This window comes from Carassius carassius, chromosome 36 (assembly GCF_963082965.1).
Source record: "Carassius carassius chromosome 36, fCarCar2.1, whole genome shotgun sequence".
Classification (NCBI taxonomy): Eukaryota; Metazoa; Chordata; class Actinopteri; order Cypriniformes; family Cyprinidae; genus Carassius; species Carassius carassius.
In genome coordinates, this window is record NC_081790.1 from 15785668 (window position 1) to 15808167 (window position 22500).

Genomic DNA, 22500 nt, shown 5'->3' on the forward strand with positions numbered 1-22500 from the left:
TCTCTAAAGTTCCTCATAAGGACCACTTTACAATTTCATGCACACACACAAACAAGTACCAAGAATCCCCTGGTCTGCTGCTGTTGGGTGTCAGTTGTCTGAAATTGTGACTGCGGTGGGAATAAGAGTTAAGCTTCTGTCGTGCTGTTTGGCAGAAGCGGTTCAGCTGTCTGATCAGCAGAAATCCACTGACAAACACACTCGTATGCATATAAACAAAAGCACACAAAAGAATACAGACATTCAAAACACAAAACACATTCAAAGGATACAAAATAAGATCTATAGATCTTATAAATATATAGATATAGATATAACCTCAAAAACAGACCCTCACATGCATTTATTTCCACACGTGTGCATACATGTTTTGAGTATAAATGCAGGCAATAGAAACATATATGCACAAGCTAAGAGAATCATATCTGGAGTCAAATTCACTCATCCACCCACACAGACACACTATACACAATTCCAGACCACCTCCAACATGCTCTCAGGAGTGATCACACTCACACATATCTTGGGATGGGAATTGTAAGGAATTAATCTACTCCCATGATTTCACTGAACGATTTGGGTTTCTTAAATTTATTTTGACCAAACAATACTTTGCTTTAAAGGAATAGTCCACCACAAAGTTTATAAATTACTCACCTTCATGTCGTTCCAAACCTGCAGACCTTTGTTCATTTTCGGGAACACAGATAAAGATATTTTTGATGAAATACAAGAGCTTTCTGACCCTGCATAAACAACAACTGACACATTCAAGGCCCCGGAAGGCAGCAAGTACATCGTTAAAATAGTCCATGTGACATCAGTGGTTCAACCTCAATTTTATGATGCTACAGGAAGATTTTTTATTTGCAGAGAAATTTGTTTTTAATGATGTTTAATGATTATTGCTTTATCGGGTTAATCTACTGCCATTCAGGAAAGTACCATGTCTCTATGCCGGGTCAGAAAGCTCTCAGATTTCATCAAAAATATCTTAATTTGTTTTCAGTAGATGAATGAAGGTCTTACGGGTTTGGAACGACATGATGGTGAGTTATTAATGACATTATTATTTTTGGGTGAACTAACCATTTAATATTGATTTATTTGTTTATTGCCATATAGGATTAAAGACTACAACTAAAGTGGTATTTTGTATGTACAACTGAGAGAAACAGATTACTGAAAAGGAAATGTCACCAGAGAGAACTGTCGTTTCACTGAAAGACTGAGTTATAGCATTTTGATAAAAAATTACAATGTTAAAAACATTTTAAAATGACATGGATGGATGATGGATGAATCATTTGCAAAACGATCAATAATGCATTTAGAAAATATGTATGGTGAATTTCCATTTCATGCCAACTTTAAACTTTAGTCAGGCAAAAAGTGAATCAGTGAATTTTACTCCCTCAATGAACCGCAAGTCATTTTATGGTTATGTCTTATTTGAAATTAACTGGAAAAAATAAACTTACATTACATTAGTCTTACATTAGTCTATTTACTAACTTCCTGTTTACATAATGACAATGTGTCAATAAGCATACACATTCACATTTTAACATATGAATTAGTGTTGTCAAATGATTAAATGCATCCAAAATAAAAGTTTTTGTTTACTCAATATATGTGTGTGTACTGTACATATTTATTATGTATATACAGTATAAAGACAAACACATACAGTATATATTTTGAAAATATTTACATGTATATATTTATAGTCATAAAATTTATATTATATATAAATATATTTAAAATATAAACATTACATATTTTTCTTAAATATATACATGCATATGTTTGTTTTTGTGTATACATGATAAATATGCACAGTACACACACATATATTATGTGGAAAAAATTTTTTTGTGTTTTTTAATTAATCATTTGACAGCACTAGTATGAATTAATAATCATTATGAAAAAAACTTTAAATAAAAAACACAAAACAACTGAACAAGGTAAAATTGTTGGAATTTTGAAAATATGAAATTTGAAATTTGAAAGTTGAATTGAGGTTAAAGTAATATTTTGGGTGGCATATTTATTATAATCAACATTAATCATCAGTTTATCTGTTTTACCCAGAATTTTTATACTGATGCCTTCCTATTCATCACATTTTTTTTTTCCGGTTCTCATTTTCCACTTCTGAACACGCAAAAGCTCATACGTGGCACACCCACCTCCAAAATACTTACACATTTCATGTAAAACACGCACACACACACACACACACACACTCCTACACAGTGCTTGACTTCTGTAACCCTCTCTAGTTGCTCAACACACTGAACAGTATGAGTGAACTGATCAAACAAATCACCCTCATCTCTCATGCCTCCCTCGTTCTACCTTCCCTTCCGCCCACACACCTCCCTCTCACCTCTTCTCTCTCTCTTTATCTCTCTCTTTCATCCTCTGTGAATTATAGCTTGTGCTTTATCATCACATCATGGTTTAATTCTGTCCATCCCATGATGCCTTGCACACCAATATGCCTCTCTTCATTTCGCTGCTCTCTTTACAACTAATAACTTCGATCGATGCTTCCATCTGTCCCTGCTCTCATTTCTCATTCATTGTGCTCCCCTTCCATAATGTCATATTGTTCCCTGTCCAATCTTACAAACCAGAGGAATCATGGGCGTCATGCGCATATTGTTTTGGAGGGAGCACCTGCACCAGTTTTGAGCCTGCGGTGAGATAAGCCCAAAAGCAAAAACACATTTAGCATGCACAAGGAAACATGATGAAATCTTAATTTAATATTCAGATGTAGCCAAACCATCAAATGATGCAAGACTTTTTTCTAGAGAGTGATAAAATTATAATTTGTTTTGCCATCCATGCATGCATCTTTGGTTTGCAGTGGACAAAACAAAAAAGCGGTGACATTTTGAAAGAACGGACATTTTTCAGCACATAGACATACTAAAATGGCCTGGGCAACATTACTGGCACTTTTAATAAGCAGAGAAGAATTTAAATTGGGAATTGAGCATTAGGTTTCTTGATTTTGATGCAAGTTACCCTACATTTAAAACATGTTTATTAGAAATAGTGGTGACTTTTGTTACCAAAATAGTGTTTCAAGCCAATTTAAAAGGGATAGTTCTCCCAAAAATGAAAATTCTGGCATTAAATACTCACCCTCATCAACCTGGTTGCGTAAGACCTTTGTTCCTATCTTCATAACAGAAATCAAGATAGTTTTGATGAAATCCGAGAGCTTTCTGATCCTGCATAGACAGGATCTTTTCTTTGTGCACAAAATGTATTCTTGAAGCTTCAGAATATCAAGATTGAACCACTGATGTCACATGGACTGTTTTAAAAATGTCCTTTCTGGTCCTTGAACGTAGTAGTTGCGTTGCTGTCTATGCAGGCACAGAAATCTCTCAGATATCATTCAAATTTCTTAATTTGTGTTCAGAAGATGAATGAAGGTCTTAATGGTATGGAATGACATGAGGGTGAGTAATTAACATCAGAATGTTAATTTTTGGGTGAACTAACCATTTAACCCCCCTTTTAAAAAAAGTCTGGATTTGAATCTCATTCCTTTTCAAGGTAAATACAAACTATACCACCACCACACTGTCCTGTTTACACTTTTTTTTTTCTTCAAGCTGCATTCATCATCTACTTGGCTTAAGGATCTGAGGGGTTTGTCCGTTTGAATGGGCATGCTACTTGTGTTTGGATTTTCTCCATCTTGAGATGCATGAACTTTTTTTCTCACTGTCAATGTAGTCCATCCATGAATCACAATGCTACGTTCACCCCAACGTCTATTTCAGTTGTTTATCCACAAACTGACAAATGGTTTACAACAACTGCCTCCCTCTCTCTTTTGCCAACATGTTCTTTTCTACAGTTGACCTCCATTCCTTAGATCTGCAGCAGGCAGTGCAGTGTGCTTGATGTGCAGGTCAGTATCGATCTTCAGGATTGAGAGAAAGCTCAGCAGCTTTATCGTTCTCCATCTCCCCCTCTCTGGCGTCTTTCCAGACTTCACACATCTTTTGAACATTATCCCTTGTTTCTTCCTTCTGTATGTGTGACTTATAAATTTCCTTCTGCCTAGCTCTTATCTATGGGTGTTTCGGTTTTTAGCATTGGAGCCTGTAATCCATGCAAACTCTTATCATTCCAGGTCATGAGGGTACATCATCTAACTTTAACTGCCGATCTGTGGTGGAACATTCATGTACATGCAGACTACAAAAAGAAATCGGATACATGGACTGCTTACCAATTTGCATTTGTCACTGACACTGTGATAGTTTTGAAATGAGGAGACGAAGCCCCCAAAGATTTTAATAATAATTAAATATTAATAAACAACTCTCTAGCTTGTCACCTATATTTTACTTTTGTGTGTCAAAACACAATTTTAAGTTTGTCCCAGATCTTATGTAATGCGTGATTATGTAATCTCTAGTCAAGTATGCACTATTAGTACAGAGTAGAAGTATGCAGATTGGAGAGCAGCTTTGAGCTATATTTTTAATAACAAGAATGAATTGATTCAGTCTTGCTTATTTAAACACAAAAAAATCTGCTCTATGCAAACATCTGGCTCGATCAGTGTTGGTGGTTACAAAGAGCGTTTTGTCTGCTTGAAATCTGCCCATGCACACTTGAAAAAATTATATTCAAGTAAGAATATTTAACTTACATGGTCTCATCATTGAGGAACTCCAGTTTGCCAGCCACCTCTTCATAGTCTTCACCAGCTTTGGCGGTTCCCTCGGTAGTGTGATACGGTACTGCCACCTTCCCCCTTGCTCCAGATGTTCTGTGGACCTTTACCTGCATTATGCCCACACTTTCGCTCACTCGTGTGGAATTGCTCTCGAACGTGAAGATTCCTGCGTGGTCATCATCGTAAATGGTCACCGTGGCAGTGTGTGCGCTACCTAGGTCAGCTTTGGGAGGAATGTGGCTGGACCCTATAATGCTGTTGCCTGGAGTCACCGCATTAGGGTCGAGGACAGAGACCTCAGCACGGTGGACAACACGAGGGTTGCTGAGATTTACGTAGAAATGCTCATCTTCTTCAAATATGTCATCGTCAATCACGCCGACTGTCAGTTCCTTCACTGTCTCACCCGGTTTAAAGACCAGAGTGCCCTCGGCAAATTCATAGTCTGATCCTGCGTTGGCAGTGCCATCCTCTGTGCGATAGTCAACCTAGACACAGGAACAGTTTTTACAGTCACACAGCTAAAGTGCTGAGGAAGCAATGCTATCTTTTTATATTCAGAAGAGGTACAGTAACTGTATGGGGAGGGGGATCTTATACATAGAGTCTGTTATAATGTAATCTTTTGCAGAGATTTGAAGATTCCAACGACAATAACAATAATAATAATAAATTATTTATAACAATATTAATAAAAATAAACTATAACTATTAATCATATTATATAATAATAACAACATCATAGATATTGACATTTATCCATTAATTATTATGCTGCATTGTTGTTATACCGCATATAATAATAATCAAATTAATGATAACTTATTTTTACTGATCACATCACATAATAATAACACAATAGTTATTGTATTAATTTCTAATAATTGAGACTCTGTACTACAAAACCATTCATAAGTAGCACAGGTATATTTGTAGCAATAGCTAACAATACTTTGTATTGGTCAAAATTATAGATTTTTCTTTTATGCCAAAAATCATTAGGATATGAAGTAAAGATCATGTTTCATGAAGATATTTTGTAAATTTCCTACTGTAAATATATATAAAAAGATATTTTTAATTACTAATATGCAATGCTAAGGACTTAATTTGGACAACTTTACAGATGATTTTCTCAATATTTAGATTTTTTTGCACCCTCAGATTCCAGATTTTCAAATAGTTGTATCTCTGCCAAACATTATCATAAAACAGACATCAATGGGAAGATTATTTATCCAGCTTTCAGATTATGTATAAATCTCAGAAAATTACCCTTTTGTGGTCCAGGGTCACAATTATTATTTGGTTTATTATTTTTTATTTAAACATATAATAATAACAATACAAAATCATATGGAATAAATAACAACAAAATTATCATTCTTACTGAATTATTAGTCTATGTGGTATTATTAATATTAATAAAAATATAGTATATTTCACCCTCATCAACACCACTTAAAATAATTTCAAAAAATGTTCTGTGGTAAACTTCATAATTGAAAGTTTTAAATAATAAAATGAACTAATCTGAAATCTGTTAAAACAGTGTCATTTCATTGCTCATCTCCTAAGTGCTGTAATTATTTAAAATAGCTCTGAGAGTACATCCTCGCTGTTGGGAATCATGTAGGTTTCTGGCCTCAAAATGATATCACATCCATATAATTAAAGTACAATCACAGCAATGTAATCACAGTACTGTTGAGTAAAGACAGCAGAATCATTACCTTGACAGTGCAGCCGCTGTCTCCACCATGTCGGGTCACAGAGAGTTTTAAAGAGCCGCAGTTCTCAAAGCACTGATAATGAGAGGGCTCAAATTCCAGGTAGATGGTATGAGGGTCTTCTTCTTGGGCATTAGCCTCATGGCAGCTCACCACCTTCCTGGCTTGGTCTGCAGCATGCTTCTTGAGGATGTTCCCTGCTCCGATCATCATGCGAGTAGCCTGGATGCGATAGAAAGCTCGACTCTTCTGCTGTTGCACCAGCACTTGATAGTTCGCCATCTCGATTAGCTGCTCCATGTCCTTCTCCGGGTGTCTTTGCTTGAGTTCCTTCAACGTACGAGCCATCTCCCTCCTCGCCTCCTCTTCTTCCCCTCCACCACCTCCTTCCTCCACCCCAGCCAGCATCCCATCAAGTGCCTCCTTGTGGTGGGAATTGGTACCTTGGCCATCCATCTCCATATCCATCTTGGTGAACATGCCATCTCCCTCTGTCTCAATGATGATGCCACGGTTCTTGTCAGCACGGTAGCGCTTGTGGACATATTTGTAAAAGAGCAAACGACGGTCAGCGATCCAGGCCTGAACCACACAGAGCGGAAAGAATAGGAAAGTAAGCACAGCCTCCCAAACTTCCACCACACCAGGAGAAAAGACAGAGAGGATCATGTAGAGCCAAATGTAGGCGAATATGCTCCAGGCTGCAGTCACAAAGAAGACCCTCAAGTGCTTGATTTTGCGTACCTCACCATCTGGGACCACGTAAACACAAATGGCGATGATGATGAACATGTTGAAGGCAGCGCTACCCACAATTGTGCTCGGGCCCAGGTGACCAGCCTCAAACTTGTGCCCACAGACCTCAATCACAGATAACAGGATCTCAGGGGCCGATGATCCCAAAGCCATGAGGGTCAGGTTGGAGACTGTCTCATTCCAGATGCGCACGGTCGCAGTGGTGGTCTCTCCATTGGGTTTCTTGATCGTTATCTCCTTCTCTTGAGATGTAATCACCTCAATGGATGACATGAACCGGTCAGCGATGATGGACATGCCCAAGAACATGTAAATGAGCGCCACAAAGTAGACGATGGCACGTGCCACCTTGTCGCCTACAGAGGGGTTTTGGGGGTTCCATACGGGCAGGACGACACCCTCAGAGCAGCTGTCCTCCCCTGAACAGTTCCCCGGGCTGCTGTGGGATGCCTCGCCACTGGCCTGAGAGAGATGGGCGAGCCCCAAGAGGAAGATCAGGAGGAGGAGAAAGGAAAGGCATGGAGTTAAGGAGAAAGGGGTTGACGGAAGGCGCAAATGAAGCATGGTGGCTGTGTAGCAGTTACTGTGTCCACCAGTCGCAGAGATGATGATCAATAAACCTCTGTAACACACAAAAGCAACAGAATATTCACATTGGTGAGAATGACAATTCAAAAAGAACCTGTTAATTATATCTAAATGTAACATTCACATTAAAGGGATACTCCACCCCAAAATGAAAATTTTGTCATTAATCACTTACCCCCATGTCGTTCCAAACCCGTAAAAGCTTGGTTCATCTTTGGAACACAATTTAAGATATTTTGGATGAAAACCAGGAGGCTTGTGACTGTCCCATTGTAAATTACACTGTCAAGGTCCAGAAAATTATGAAAAGCATCGTCAGAATAGTCCATCTGCCATCAGTGGTTCAACCGTAACGTTATGAAGCAATGAGAATACTTTTTGTACACGAATAAAACAAAAATAATGACTTTATTCGACAATTTGTCTCCTCTGTGTACGCAGGCAGCGTACACTCTTCTGTGTCAGCCGCGCAGCACGGATGCACTGTTTTTGTCCAAAACAAAAAACTTTTCTACATGTAGAAAAGGTATCCTTGTGTTGCGGCTGACACAGAATAGCGTAAGTAGTTTGCGTCCAGTGGATGTTCTCCAAAATGGTGCTACGGCGATGCAGAGAGACACAGAGGAGACAAATTGTTGAATAAAGTCATTATTTTTGTTTTCTTTGCATACAAAAAGTATTCTTGATCACTTTGTAATGTTACGGTTGAACCACTGATGGCAGATGGACTATTCTGACAATGTCTTTCATACTTTTCTGGACCTTGATAGTGTATTTTACTTGGCAATCAATGGGACAGTCATAAGTCCCCCGGTTTTCATCCAAAATATCTTAAATTGTGTTCCGAAGACAGACTAAGCTTTCACAGGTTTGGAACGACATGGGGGTGAGTAATTCATGACAAAAATTTCATTTTGGAGTGGAGTAACCCTTTAAGAACAGCTTCAAAGTAGAAGTCTGCCCATGGGACCTGACGCAACTTAAGTGAAGCTTTGAATTGCTGGGTGACAGTGGGATGATAGTGATTTGTGTGCTGGAACAGGGAGAAAGAAATGACTGGTGGGACTCAAACTAAATATAAATAACTAAATTAAAGGTTATGAACTGAGACATCAAAATTCCATTTATCTTTTAACATATAAGAGGTTGCACTACTATAAAAACATAATGTATTTTTCAGAACTCAAAACTCTTGTTAGAATGTACAACTCTATGACTAAATAGTGTAGTTAAACACTGCCTCCGCAGAAGAAGATCAATGCCTGCTTCAACATACCGGTAGCTGCCTGTTTAGCAACATAGTATGTAAATGGGTTTAGGTCTAGGGTCTAGGTTTTATTAAATTACAGCTACTTTCAAGGCAGATAAAACAATTTACTTACTGTTTTGAGTGACACTTACATAAAATATTCAAATAGCCACAAATGAACCAATGACATTAATAAACCAGTGAGAGGTAGCAGTGAACTAATATGTTGGTAATTTGCAACATAACAACAGAAGATCTTGAAATAAGTCTTAAAGGGCTCATATGATGTGATTTCAGTGTTTCATTTCTCTTTGGAGTATTACAAGAGAGACAGGGTTACACAGTGGAGTCACAGTCTTTTTCACTGTGTCTGTCAGGCCACTCTGTTCCCCTTTCGGGCTTGAACGTATGGTAAAATTAAGGACATTATTAACTGTCTTTACATTTATTTTGAAAGATGAACCTCGCGATTATGCAAAGGGCATTTCCAACGAGTGCTTGTGGTGTTCTGTCAATCACAATGCACTGGATCTGTTGGCCAATCAGAGCAGACTGCGCTTGTCAGAAGGAGGGTCTTTGTAAAGACCCTTTAATAGACTTTTCATTCCTTTCCTCCATGTATGTAGTTATCTTTCACTAGTTGCATTCACTCGATTCATTTCCCAAAGTCATCTTGAAATATTTGAGAGATCATTTATTTTTTATTTTTTTAATTATAAAAAAATTAATTAAAGTTAAAGTGATTAGCCTTTCCTTTTGGTTGGGCAATTGGAACTTCTTTTAAATGATTATGATTTGCTTCCTGTTTAAGCAGCAATGCAATATGAAATCAGAGTAATTTGGTTTCAAGGGAAGAAAAGTAATAAATGGGCTGCTTTTAGAACCTAATCTATCTTCTAATTAAAGCAATAAAGTTGGGGGGGTTTTTTTTCGTGCTTGTGTTTATCTATGAGCTTTTGTAAAAATTATTTTTCATAAATATCTTGAAAGGTTTATAACTGGGTTAATATAATCCTTAAACAAATTGTGGTAATATACTGAAGTCACACACTGACTTAATCATTCAGCACGGGAATCACAACAATGGTAACAATTAAATTTCATTTATTTGTATTAATTGTAACAATAACCATTTTATTTGCTGTTTTTGTTGTGCTACTACTGACACAAGACAGCAAATAAAATTGGGAAATAAAAGCAACATCTGTAAAACAAAGCAACTGCATAATTTATTATGCTGTAATCCACTCTGGGAGTCAGTTAGTAGCTGTACTGAGTCATGAGTAAACCTAAATTAAAGGATCAAGTACAGTTCTTTTTTAGTTACTAGAACTCTCATCTAAGTAAACTATACTAACTAAGCATTTGTCAGTACAACATACTAATCTTATTTAAATTTACTTCGTTTTTTCAAGGCAATCGGTTTGCATGCTTTTTTAAGGAAGCCCAAGTAATTTGATTTACAGTGCAGATGTCGGGAACACAGATGTCTGTTCAGTCTGGATAATGGCATCCTTAAACACAGAATGAAATATATCAGCTTCAATATGTGTGCAAGCTATTTTGAAAGTGTGACTTATATCATATATTGCATACAGTTCTATATTACACTGAAATATGGGGTCTACAAGAAAAAAAAGAACTGAATCAGGAAATGAATACAGGAGTTATGCAGATACACACTAAAAATCCAAAGAAAAATGATAATTTATGCTTTCATTCAAAAGTTTGGGGTTGGTTTATTTATTAGAGCTGGAGTCACACGTGTATGATTGTTGCATTTGGCCTTGAGTGTCACCATTGCTAATTTACACAAGGATGCAATCACACCTCATGTTAATATAATGCTAATATAATATAATGATAATATAATTTGATTACGTGGCCTAGGATAAGTCTGACTCCCCCTTTTTAATTAATTAATTGATTTATTATTATGATTATGTTCTATATTCATGTGTGTCTTAAGTTGGAAAATGTTCAATAAATATATTTAAAATATATATATAATGTACATTTTATTTTAATGCAATTAATGAAAAAAATTAAGACCAGTTGAAATACATATAGAAATAGACAACCGCTATCCTTAATGATATTATTATCTTACTATTACAAATTTTTTTTTTCTGGAGTAAAGGAGTAATTAAGGCTAAAACTTTCACTTTGAACTGAATAAATTACATTTGAAAATATATTAAAATAGAAAACAGTTATTTTACATTGTAATAATATTTCACAATATTGCTGTTTTTTATTTTATTTTTATCAAATAAATGTAATAAGAGCACAAGAGACTTCTTTATAAAAAAAAAAATGCTTGCATGTTTCTAAAGCTATGCATCAGTTTCAGAGCATATACAAGCATAATTTTTTTTTAAATAATGTAGTATGTACAAATATGTATGATTAACGTGATTAAGCTGGAAAAACAGCAAATATCATTCTAGGGCACTTTACATTCCCAGAATTCAATAAGCACAGAATCTGAATGTGATAGGCCCTTATATCTACTAGGGCTTATAGATAAACACATTAGATTAATTAATTTTTAAGCAGGTGCAACCATTTGTAATTTAATATGCATGGCTTCCAATGTCATCAACTTTCAGTTATTTTACCTGTCCAAGCTCATTATGCTGCTTGATATTCCATACTGGTTTTTGTTATAAAATTACTTTAATTTATTATCATAATAAACATACTGATTTGTAGTTTTACCATTTACTGCACTTAATTATTCTTACTTTATCTTCATACCTATAGCAGCTAATGTATCTGAAGTCTTGCACATTTTGAAAATAGCTTACTTCCATATTTCAAAATAAGATTAGTAAAAATAAGATACTTATAATACTTATAATAAGGCATATAAAGCCATAATGGCATTCAATTATCTTCATTAAGTGCTTTTATCAGCAAATATTGGTGTATGTGATTAACTAAGGTTTATTAATTGGCATGTAATCGTATAATTAATTCAACAGAATTTTTTTAATCAATTGACAGCCCCTCACAAACATTAAGTGACCTTTCTCAGCACTCTTTTAACGATTTGATGACATAAGCATGTTCACCCTGCCCCTTCCACACATCCATGGGCACAAATCATGCACTTGGCATCAAGCATGCTCCCCCACTATTGCCACACACGATGCAAGGCCTATAAATAGCATCAAGGCTGTTCCCTGAGCCCTTAGTGCAAGCTCTTAGCCAATAGTGCCCATCAAAGATGAGGGCATATCTCACACACCATTTGGACTGTATCTTATTAATTTCCCATGACGGAGCAAGCAAGCAAGCAAATGGAGCTCTGAACAACATGCAAAGCTATCAGCCTGCAGTCAGCTTGAGCAGCAAAACAGATCACAGCGCTGCATGGCAGCAGGACGGCTGCAGTTGCGATCCTGCAGGCAGAGTGTTAGAGGGATCTATGGACACATCAATCAAGAGTCTGATTGCATTAATTGGCATATGCAGAGCATCCACATCACAGCAGCATGTTTAGTGGTGGGGCACGAGGCAAACAGAGCAGCGAGCAGCAATACAAAGCCCTCAGTTATATGAGCAAGCCTGCGGAAAAGGAACACACAACACAGTATGAGCTACTCTTGATGGCCTAAAGGATTCATGAACACACTGACTACAACAGCATAATAATTCATGGTCTCTGATGATGTAGGAGATGAATATAAGAATTTTCTGGCTGTTGAGAGAAAAACGGATGCGTGCAGGTCTTAAAGGAACAGTACACAAGAATGCTGCCGATCATAGACAGAGGGTGAACCAGCCAAATGTATTAACTACAACCATAATAAATACGTCTTTTTTAGACAAGAACCAGATATGGATGTCATAAAATATGTTTAATGCAACTGAATTTGTATTTAACGTGATTACAATTTAATAAAAACATTCGAAATTGATAATTGCAGCGTTCCAATTCAACATCAAACAGCGAATAGCCTACATTATATACAGAAAGTACGCGAATAACATTATCACTAACCTTGATCTATGGAGAGTTCAAGCAATCACAAAAAAAAAAAAAAAAACATAACTATCGTTATACTGTAATCTCCAAAGCTGTCTACACTGTGAAATTGATCTATTACGTACTTTTTACGTACCTCTGCGCTTGTTGTTTATGATGAGAGAATTCACAAGTGTCTGAATTACGATGCACGCACACACAACTCAGGATGACTCATCTGAATGCCTCTGATTGGCCATTGCATTCCTAAGCTCAGCATAATCGTAAAAATACTTAAAAAACAAAATGGTGCAAATTGGTGCAAATATGAGCAAACTTAATCTAATTTATTGCCGCGATAAACTCAATTGTGCAGGGGCATTTTTGTCTAATTAAGGGCATTTTAGCTCCAAGACCCCATGGCCACACGCTGCTGCCTATTGTCATTAAAGGGATAGTTCACCCACAAAAAATATTTCTGTCATTATTTATTCACTCACATGTTGTACCAAATCAGTATTTATTTATTTATTGTGCTGAACAGGGGCGTCGCACCCGTGGGGGGTGAGAGGGTTCAACACCCGCACGTTTTCTGCAGTTTTTCCACAGTTTTGCACAAACGCCTTACTACAGTCGCTCCTCCGTTTCTCTGGCCGCTCTGCGCTCGCTGCGGCTGCCTCCTTTCCACCTCCCTCTCAAACATGACACCGGCTTTGAGTGTGACCGGCTGATGATTGGCTGTTCTGCCTTAAGTCCCGCCTCTCTTGGGGTGTTATCGGTCAGCTCGTGCTGAGGAGGCAGGAACTTATGGTTATGGTTATTTACATCTCCCTTTTCCAGGTACTTTTAATGAGTGTTTATGCTTTCGAGGTTTTTAAATGAGCTTGATATGTGTTTGGGAAGATGTTCTGTTATCGTTTTGTTGACATGTCGAGTGTTTTCGGTATTATATTTCGTATTTTAGACTAATGCTAATTGCTATTATTTGGATATTGTTCAGCAGCTAGCTAAATTCGGTTATGTAACATTATGTGGCATGCAATGTATGACATAACTGTGATGAAGAAGGCAGGGAATTGATGAGGAGGGGGGACAAACTGCCATTGTTAAGCAGTGTATTTATTGGGTTCATTGCCAGTGCAACTGATTTTGATATTTTGAGCAATGTTTGTTGATTAGATGAATACTTTTGTGGATACTTACCTGTTGTGTTTGATTGTAATGTTACCAGTTGAGGAGAAAAAAGTGAGAAATATGACATTGTTTGCATACCTGTTGAAGAACTATGAAAGAAAAGTGTATATTATTTTAATGTTTAAAAACAGTAAATTGTTACATTATTTATACCACCAGAGAAAAAGCTTTGTGTGGGCGTTTTTTTTTTCTCCCCTTTTCTGATTTCTTTTTTTTTTTTAAATGTAGGATTATTTTTTTAAGCCGGAAATCCGGCACAGTGCCGGAGAACTTTAAGCCCTGCATTTTGTACCCCTCTGTCACTGTATTTATAGTTTTTATTGTTTATAAACAAACCACATCCATCCCCCGCACTTTTGAAAAGCTTGCTACGCCCTTGGTGCTGAATACAAAAGAAGATATTTTGAAAAATGTGGGCAACCAGTAGTTGGTCCCTGCTGACTTTGATAGTGGGGCAGGCCCGGCTCCAGAGGGGGCTTCGCCCCCCACCGCGGACATCCCTGTGCCCTCTTTCCAGAACGAGGGGGATGTTCAGACTTTAGTTTAACGTGTATAATATTCTAACTCATAGTGTATAATAGTCTAACTAATTGATTTTAGATTGGAAAAGCTGCCCATAACTCCTGGTCTAGGATCTGTTTTCTTCATAATAATAGCATAGCAAAATAGATTTTGCAAACAATCCAGTGCATCTTCCCTTCTGCTTTGGAAAGCCTAAAATTATTTTACAATGCGTTATCGCAGAGGTGAGCAACAGACATGTTTGTTGCTGAGTTCTATCATGCTCGTAACTTCATTAAAAATGTAATTGTGTGGTCACATTCATTGGTTAAAACTGAACTTTGTGAGATTGTGATGAATGATTGACAGTTTTTAATAAATTTCAAGGGAGCACTCCCTTGCTGTAGACAATAATATATTCGGAATTCAAATAAAACTTGTGTTTTTCAAGCTTGCCAAGAGGCCACGTACGTCAACTACTACACTAAATAGAAAAAGATAATAATTTCAGAAGCACAGAGTGATGTGATTCTACTACCAAGCCTGGTCCAAATGCAAGATTTATGGAAACGGTTATTAATAATTTGTATTGGCTGCCATGCCAAATCATACACACCTGCTTGCTTTTTTTTATTATTTAACAGTGTTTTTGTGAATGTATGGGCTTATGCTTTAATAAAAAAAATTATTAAACTCTTTACAATAAGGTTACATTAGTTAATGTTAGTTAATGCATTAAAGTGTATTAAAGTGTTAGTTCATTATAGTAAAGTATTACCCAAAAAAAATATTTTGAGCATTCACTTGAAACTAACCACACCCCAGACAAACAAACAAAACTCGTGAGTGAGCAAATAATGACAGAATTGTCATTTTGGGGTGAGCTATCCCTATAATGGTAATAAAACAAAACCCACAGAGAAAAATTCTCAAGGCTCTTGACTGAAGAACTTTAATACAGTTGCTTTTTTGATAAGAGTCAATGTATAATTGATGTATATAGTGTTTTATTTTTATATATGTTAATTACTGTAATGATAAAACTTCCTAAACTTCGGAAAGAAGGAGGCGGGAACCGGCGGACAATCAAATTAAACTTTAATAATCACAAAATAAACAAAACAGCGCACCAGCCCCTCACGGACAACTGATGCGCACAAAATAAAACCAAAACCTAAAATAACGCCCAGACCTGGTCCTCTCTCTACCTTCACTGTCGTCGCTCCAGTTTTATATCCTTCCATCTCCTCTGTGGGACTCAAGACCGGTGGTGGGTCGCAGGTGTAGCGGATTTCCCAATCCCTCCACCGGCCTCACTCGTGTTCCCACATCCCTCGGCCCCGCCCCACTCGTCACATACCCCCATCGCCCCTCGCAGGCCGGGGGGTACCCTCGAGACTGCGCTCTACTCCCCCCCCCCTCCCTCCGGGGGGGACCGCTCACGGGGACCTGCGGGAACCTGGGGGTAGGACAGACGAGGCGAGAGAAACGGAGATGGAAGGAGGAGCGACAGAGACGAGAGAGGGGAGAGAGGAAAAAAAAAAAATTCCGGTTCCCAGACGCACTGCTGCTCGGCCCTCCACCGGCTGGGTGATTTCCTCCGCGGTGCCTGGCGGTGGCACTGGACGGCCCTCGGCAGACGGCACGACACTCCTCCGCCGCCCGGTGGACGGCGACGGCTCCTCCGGTTTTGGGCAGCCGGCAGGAGTCCCCCGTTCCCTGCTCCTCCGGATTCCTTCACGGAGGCAGCAGGCTCCGGCCCCCTGGCGAACGGCGCCGACTCCTCCGCTCCCTCACGGACGGCAGCCGTCCCTCCATATCGTGGGCGGTCGGCAGCGAGCTCGCCCGTCCCCGGCAACTCGCTCCAGTCCACCGCCTCGAGCGTCCATGGCGGCATCCTCCTCGCCTGCTCTGTGGCACCGCAGATTCACCACAGCGGCGAGGGATCTTCAGCAGCGCGTCCCTCCTTCTCCCGGGCTTCGGCACCACTATAATGATAAAACTTCCTAAACTTCGGGAAGAAGGAGGCGGGAACCGGCGGACAATCAAATGAAACTTTAATAATCACAAAATAAACAAAACAGCGCACCAGCCCCTCACGGACGACTGATGCGCACAAAATAAAACCAAAACCTAAAATAACGCCCAGGCCTGGTCCTCTCTCGTCCTTCACTGTCGTCGTTCCAGTTTTATATCCTTCCATCTCCTACGTGGGACTCAAGACCGGTGGTGGGTCACAGGTGTAGCGGATTTCCCAATCACTCCACCGGCCTCACTCGTGTTCCCACATCCCTCGGCCCCGCCCCACTCGTCACAATTACATTTCTTGAAAGCTGCTGGTAAATACACCTACTGTAACTGAAAAAATAAAGCACTGTTTGTTTTATTGTGTATTTGTAGCTTTGTCCTTATTTTTTAAAAACAAAGACAAAATAATGACAGATTTTAATCTTTGCACACTTTGGCCTAAATGACTGCCATTATTTTTTGTTACCTTGCAAAGCTTTGTTTTTAAAATAGGGAAATTAGTTCAGCTGTAATGCTCAGACAACATGCAAAATAGAAAAAAAAGACATGACAAAGAATCTTGATATTAATCAAGAAAATCGTAAATCGTGATATTTCTGGAAAAAAACTAAAACAAAATTGTGATATGCTATTTTGTCATCTCGCCCTCCCCTAACTACCAGTCAAAAGATTGGAATAATTTCAGTTTTTTTCATATTTTTGAAAGAAGTCTTATATGCTCACCAAGCTATTTATTATTAAATGTATTCTATATATTATTAATGCTTACTTTATTAATTATTATTATTTCTGCTGAAAATACAGCTTTGTCAGCACAGGAATAAATTACATTTTAAAATATACTAGAGTAGAGAATAGTTATTTTAAATTGTAATAATGTTTCATAATATTACTGTTTTTACTGTATGTTTGATGTACAGCCTTATTATTAAACAAGCATAAATTATATATATAATTATTATTATTATTATTCCAAAATGGTTTTGTAAATGCATTCATGTCGACTAATAACCAGTTGTTTGTTTTGCTGGTGAACATATTTTCTATACCAACCTGGTCTAATGAAAACTGTATTTTAATTATGAATAAAATGTGTTCAAGTTCAAGGGTTGTAGAAAAACATACAATCCAATCCTAAACCTAACAAAAAATGTCACTGAAAAAACCCCCCAAAGTTCATACATTTTCCCAGTTCAAGTTGCATAGTATTGAACGATTTTGGCTTTTCATATGAATTATAAAATGGTTCATAATTTAGTAATTACTGGTCTACAAAATAACTGGTTGTTATTTAAATGCGTGAAGAAAGTAAGAGTTAATTTATTTCCTTAGGGCTTATAAAGTAGCCTAATTACATAAAAGTCTTAATTCTTTAATTCTGACACATATCAGATCATTATTGAAAAACACATCAAGCCAACAGTTCTTGGCAAAAAAAAACATCTAATTAACTTCACATGCACAGTTTGGATCTTCTCAAAGACATCTGTCAAGATGTTTTTTTGAGTGTGTGTGGCCAGTCTGATCTACAAATGCAGTGTTCAGCTCTCTGGCTTTATGATCTGCTGTGTGGAGCCTACTGGGGATTCTACCAGTGACTGTAGTAGCTGTGGCCAATTCCCATAACAACAACAGAGCTCTCAGTACATCTGCCCTGACACTCTATCTGCACACGTATGAACACACACAAACAAAACTGTTATATATATGATAGTTAAATTTGACAGTTACAGTATATATGACTCAACAAGCTCATGAGGATCTTTCAGCTTATGGTTTATCATTATAACATGTGCAAGAATACTGCAACTGAATGTCAACACACATATTTAGTATACGACAACATGTGAGAGATTGCTTTTTTTATACATTTCAATAAACTAATATCACATCACTTACATTCCAGACACAATGTTTGTAATTTCTTTGTTGATATTTGGTCTGCAGAAACACAACAGAAACAGAGCACAGAATAGAGGAGCATGTGAATAAATCAGTGAGTGTGAATGAATCAGTGGTGCAGATGATTCAATGACTTATTTATAACGACAGTCCCATGATTTGTTCCTGAATTAATCAGTGCGTTTGCACCAATCGATTGTGTAACTGATTACAGTTTTTCTCAGTCGCTTTGGTACATTTCTCGAATCATCCTTGAGATTTGCAAAACAGTAAGTGCATTTCTCAGAACAACTCGTACAAATAGCAAAACACAATGGATTACCTGCAAAAGCCAATTTCTTGCTCAAAATCCTTAGTTCATCTCTTAAAAATAAATATGTGTGTCAATGAACATGTCAGTGCCATCAGAATGACAAGTCCTTGTGTCATAGTTTATGGATAAGACAATCAAATCGCTTAGTCATGTTGTCAATATAACAGTGTACTGTTAGCAATTAGCAAATGATAATGTAGGAAACCGCAGATAAATGTGCGTAATCAATTGCATGAATGTACAAAAGCAATCGCAACTTGTTCAAAAGAATGAGAACTGGTTTTATGATGTGTATAAATGACTAGATGATGTGGAGGTTGTACAAGTAGTTTTGAGAATTTCATTTCTAAATTGAAAAATGCTCCAAAGTGACTGAGAAAAAGTGTAAATCACTTGTAAAGACACTCATTGTCGGTTACATAATTGACTCAAAGACTCTCTTATAAATAGAATGACTAGTTGCCACCTATTGATTCAAGAAGTCACTAAAAGACAATTTGAATATTGCAAGTTAAATTCTAAATACAGTATAAATTAATTAATATAATTAACAATAATTAATGTATTATAAATATACTGTGGTGTATTGTTAATTCCTGCATATTTATACACTGACCTACAGTAGATTGATAAATGCTGTAGAAATTGTTGTTCATTCTTAGTTAATGTCACCTGAATGCTGAATTTATTGTAAGGTGTTACCAATAAAGTGTACTGTATAATGTCATTCATCAGTTTGATATTATCCAAAAACTATTTTGTTAATCTCTCACGGCACTCCATTTGTATCTTTATACATCTAGACACCAAAAATATGGTCTCCCCTTAGTCTTTTCAAAACTCATTTTCTGAGCAGAGAGTTTTATGTTGTACATATCCTGTAAAATAAGCCACATCAAAATCAACTATAAAGCACTTTCATTAAACAACACAAATCCTCCAGCTATGCCTGACTGTGGAAGTGCCTCTGCTCAGACACAACAGGACACATTTAGAAAAGATAAACTTTATGTAACAATGGAATTGTTTTAAATATGCTGTGAGTCTGTTAAATCCTTAATCTCACTTAAGGCTTTTAGTGGTGGTAAAATATGAATGCTTTAGTCTTTTTGCCCGGAGTTATCTTTAAGGTAGAGGAGGGCAGGTTGAGTCTCCTGAGGCTAAGGGAATAGAGAGAAAAAGAGGGCAATAATGAAAAAGAGACAGTTTAGGAGAAATTGGTAGACAGACTGACAGGTAACAAAGCGTGAGTGTCAGAATGGAAGGAAGGAAGAAGATGGATGAAAAGGGAGCACAGAGGCAAAAAGTTTGAATGCTGTGTTGGTTAACAGGAAGTAAAAAACCTTCTTTAGTTAGTCTTTAATCAAGCAGTGTCAAAACTCAGCAATGATGGATTCCCCATCCACTTTGTACAGCTAAGATATCTGCATATATAAGTCCACACGACTCCCAAGGCATTCTTATAAACTTTTCTGTATTTCACTTGCATCTGGCTCATCCTTTTATTACTATCCCAATTTATTATATATACACTATCTTCATTCAAACGTTTGGAGCCAGTAATTATTTTATATTTAATATATATTTTTAATATGTTATATTATTTATATATTTTTTTAATTAAAGGGATCGTTCACCCCAAAATTAAAATTCCAAAAGTGTGACGTTGCTGTCTATGGAGGGTCAGAAAGCTCTTAGATTTAATCAAGCTTACGGGTTTGACATGAGGATGAGTTTTGGGTGAATATCGCTTTAAGGTTTCTGATGAATATCTTGAAAATAATACAATAAAATTTGTGGTTAATAAATAGCATCTACACATTTTTGGGTGAACTATACCTTTAATGGTCCTAAAAATAGACTTCTGTTTCTTAAAAAAAAAATATAGATATATATCATTTCTGTTTATTCCTTGTGATTTTGTGAGCAGCATTTTGTTGACAGGGTTTAGGTGAGATTCCATAAAAGTCACGGCTATATTTCTCAGTGTAAAATGATTATGAACAGATCGGTCAATATTTGTCCATCCATCCTCCACCTTTTCATTCCACAGCAGTCAATATTTACCAGACATCCCTCCATCTTAATTTAGTTTTCTTACAGGGATCTCTTCCTAAATTCTTCAGACCTGTAATACAGTGTGCAGTGGCAGTCTGAGGCTTTATCCAGCTGGAATGAAGTATTTTCTAATTGCAAGAATGAGATTCAAGCAGAAGATCACAGGGTGTGATTTAAAGCAACAGAACCATATTAAGAAAGAACATGTTTTCTCTAAAATGCCAAGTTTGCAATTGCCAGTATGTGCAGGCATAACAGACATAACAATGATGATCAATTAGGGCCAGTGGCGGCAGGCGGTCATGTTGCAGTTCAGAGAGGTGTGAGAGATCACAACACACACACACACAACCCAGCATGTGGAATCTGTACCTCACTAGTGCACCAGACCTAATTAGGAAACAAACTGAGAAAAGCAGCAGGTCAGCTCGATGTATAACAACACAACCGCTGCTTGTTCGTCATCATTACCGCCCATGACTCCACAATCAGGCCTGTGAAAGTCTTTCATTTATACGCTCTCCTCTTTTATCTGTTCCCTTTCTCCTCTACATTGCAGGCCCTTTCAAGCTCACTCGACAGGGCATATCATAATTGGCAGAAAATTAAGTCTGTCTTTTCTGAGGATGTTTTAATGTCACTGGTGACACATTTTATCATTAAGCGGGTGCTCATTTGACTGGCTGAGGGCGGAACGGGGACATCCAGCATTCCCACATCGTTTTTCTTATATCTTAAGGAGGAGATGAGATGGACTCGTGGACAATAACCACATAAGCCAACGGCATGATTTCATAGAAAAATAATTTCTGTGGAGATAACCAGAGGTGTTAATAGTTAATAATGTGCAATTATGTAACATAAATGAAAAAAGGGGATCATGCAGGGTTGAGCATCAATAAAAATTGAATTAAAAAATATGAATTAAGGGAGGATATTAATCTAATGGAATGTAAGATTGTAATTTAAAGTAGAGGATAGATAGATAGATAGATAGATAGATAGATAGATAGATAGATAGATAGATAGATAGATAGATAGATAGATAGATAGATAGATAGATAGATAGATAGATAGATAGATAGATAGATAGATAGATAGATAGATAGAATGTTTTTTTAACCTTAAACCGCATAAACACATTGAATTACACCAAATAATGTTCTTTTTAGCAATGTCATATGACCCCTTTAATTGAAAACAGTCTAGACTAATTGATACTTGGGATTTAGGAATCTATATCATTCTGTAAAAATGTGAATCGATTGATATAAAGATATCAATATTTTTTACCCAGCCCTACTTCACAGCCTTCATAAAAATACCATGAGGAGTCTACAAGAGGAAAATTGTACGAAAGCCAGTTCAGTTTCTCAAAATAAACACTGAATGAGCAAGATTAGTGAAAATAAATCCCACTGAGTCATTTGTTTAAGAATGTTGCTACTTCGTAAGCTTCACTTCACACCAAGATTTATTGACTGAGTC

At 37.2% G+C, this 22500-nt stretch overlaps 1 protein-coding gene across 1 annotated transcript in view; it reads right to left on the reverse strand.

Moving 5' to 3' along the window:
* The window catches only part of slc8a4a (solute carrier family 8 member 4a), a 78131-nt gene that overhangs the window by 36809 nt on the left and 18822 nt on the right, over positions 1-22500 (reverse strand). Inside the window, exons 3-4 of the mRNA XM_059526472.1 lie at positions 6454-7828; positions 4694-5208 (exon numbers count right to left, since the gene is read on the reverse strand). Coding sequence (XP_059382455.1) covers positions 4694-5208; positions 6454-7770 — 1832 coding nt within the window. The 5' untranslated portion in view covers positions 7771-7828. The remainder of the gene's footprint in view (positions 1-4693; positions 5209-6453; positions 7829-22500) is intronic.